The sequence below is a fragment of the Sinocyclocheilus grahami genome, unplaced genomic scaffold (genome assembly GCF_001515645.1).
Source record: "Sinocyclocheilus grahami isolate Dianchi unplaced genomic scaffold, SAMN03320097.WGS_v1.1 scaffold232.1, whole genome shotgun sequence".
Taxonomy (NCBI): domain Eukaryota; kingdom Metazoa; phylum Chordata; class Actinopteri; order Cypriniformes; family Cyprinidae; genus Sinocyclocheilus; species Sinocyclocheilus grahami.
In genome coordinates, this window is record NW_015505411.1 from 678,789 (window position 1) to 680,933 (window position 2,145).

General features: G+C 39.2%; 1 protein-coding gene across 1 annotated transcript in view; it reads right to left on the reverse strand.

The window, feature by feature from the left end:
* Positions 1-1,298: 1,298 nt before the first annotated feature.
* The window catches only part of LOC107597447 (zygote arrest protein 1), a 1,984-nt gene continuing 1,137 nt past the window's right edge, over positions 1,299-2,145 (reverse strand). Inside the window, exons 3-4 of the mRNA XM_016288509.1 lie at positions 1,994-2,068; positions 1,299-1,759 (exon numbers count right to left, since the gene is read on the reverse strand). Of these exons, the coding sequence (XP_016143995.1) occupies positions 1,616-1,759; positions 1,994-2,068 (219 nt within the window). The 3' untranslated portion in view covers positions 1,299-1,615. The remainder of the gene's footprint in view (positions 1,760-1,993; positions 2,069-2,145) is intronic.

Here is a 2,145-nt window from a genome sequence, read left to right on the forward strand (position 1 = left end):
GGGGAGGGGAGGGGGGGGGGGCGTTTAATCTGTCGTGGCACATTGAGAAATAAAACATTCACTGTATTCATTCCTCTGGGAGATCTCTTGTGTTGCTTGTTTGGTACATTTTGAATGCTGTTCTTAATTATTTAATGGATATATTATTTACATGGAATAATATAGTTTTTATCTAGAGGTGCGTTTTTCTTTTTTCCTCCCCATCTCACATTTCTCTCTGGTTTATCTGCTTTTCTCTGTACTGTTAAATAAAAACCTGATTATAAGCAACACTTATCAGTTCATTTCCTGATGGTTTTTAATGGTCCTCATTGTTTTATTGTATGTATCCAGTTATTAACCCTATCAGCAGTGTATGTTGGTTCAGTTCTCTAGCATCACTGGTCTTTTCTATTAAGACCAGTTCACAGCAAGTAAAAACTATAACAGTTACCATCCACACCAGTAGAAGATAACTTTGTTTCTAAAGCGTGTGCTACAGTTATGCCATCTGCCACTTTAAATGCTAGAGCTCTTTAAGTTTGTATGGATTTATATTGGCTATCATTGAATTCATACAACTAGAAAAAAAAAGTGTTCTGGAAGTAATTCCAACACCATAATTCCTCCGTGTTATCGTTAAAGCTGTGGTTTGGACTGTGGTGCATGTGTACACGCAAAACTTTGGCACAAATCATTTCATCTAGGTAACAACCCCATTTAGTCCATAAACGCAAATGACTGGTTTTGCGTTATTTATGGGTTACGGTAATGCTTAATCACACAACCATTTGTCCATTTAAGGCATCCTATAATGTAACCACTGTACATAAACCAAACAACCTGAATCTGTCATTGACAAAGTCCGAAAAAATTTGACTAAATGTTTAATTGAATTACATGCATGATCTTTACTAGTTCCAGAAAGCGCAAACCTGAAATGAACCTTACGTGAACAGACAAGAGTTACTGTGCTAGTCTGAAGACTTGACCAAGTACAGTAAACGGTGCAGTAATAGTAAGTTGCAAATCAAGGACATGTATAGGGCAAGACACCCCTCATCAGCTTTAACTCTTGGCAGCCACAATTACTGCATTGTTTTGCTCTTAATCTTGACTTTAATCTGAACAAACATTTGTGATTTGAATCCCATCAGAGCAGTTTTGAGGTTAAAATTGGTCCAATCCTGCTCAATCCCTATTAAACACACCTGAACCAGATAATCAAGGTCTTACTAGGCATACTAGAAACTTCCATGCAGCTGTGTGTTGAGGCAAGTTGGAGCTAGACTTCAGGACAGAGCTTGGATACCCCTGGGTTAAAAATAATCAAATCCAGTTTGCTTTATTTATAGGCACAAAAATGCTTCTAGTAGTGTACAACTCAAGTCAGCCATTCATGTCACCCTGCTGCAGATTAGTTCATAGAAAACTCAAGATGTGCTAGTAATTGCCATTTTTATTTTTAGAATTGGCACCTACAGTTACTTCACATACAAATTAAAGCAAAACAAAAAGAAATAAACTGTAGTGACCGATGGATCCCCACTGCGGTCTTTGAGCAGCGAGGGTGCAGAGACTGAGGTGGACAATCCAGCTGGGCAACAACCAAGCCTGACCACAGCGGACAGAGCTGCTAGATGATGTATTTGAAGCTGAATGTGCTGTCACAGGACAGACGCTTGCCTTTGCAGCGGCCGCACAGATCCTGTCTGTGAGGTCTTTGGGGGTCCACGTGACGTGATGTTACAGAACACGTACAGCGAGACTTCTTACAAGTCTGAAAATGAAATTTTCTAGTTGTAGTTAATGCAAAAATGACAGTGAATAAATGGATCTGCAAGTGATCTATTGAAAGACAGCTGCTTGTAAACCATTGACACTCCTAGTTTAGTTTACATTGAGACCAATGCTGTTGTAAAGTTGCACCAGTTTTTTGTTTTTAAAGTCATCTTCAAAGTTTGCAGAGGTCCTATAGATCTATAGGCATCTGGTTGCGAACCTATAGGTTTACCTGACAGGTTATGTCCTCAACACGGTATGGGTTGAATGATTTCTGACATGTTCTGCAAAACTGCTTGAAATACACCTTTAAAAAGACAGCAAAGTTAGAATCAGTTATAGTGGTGCCAGGTGGGGGGGGGGGGGGCATTAAAAAAATGTTCT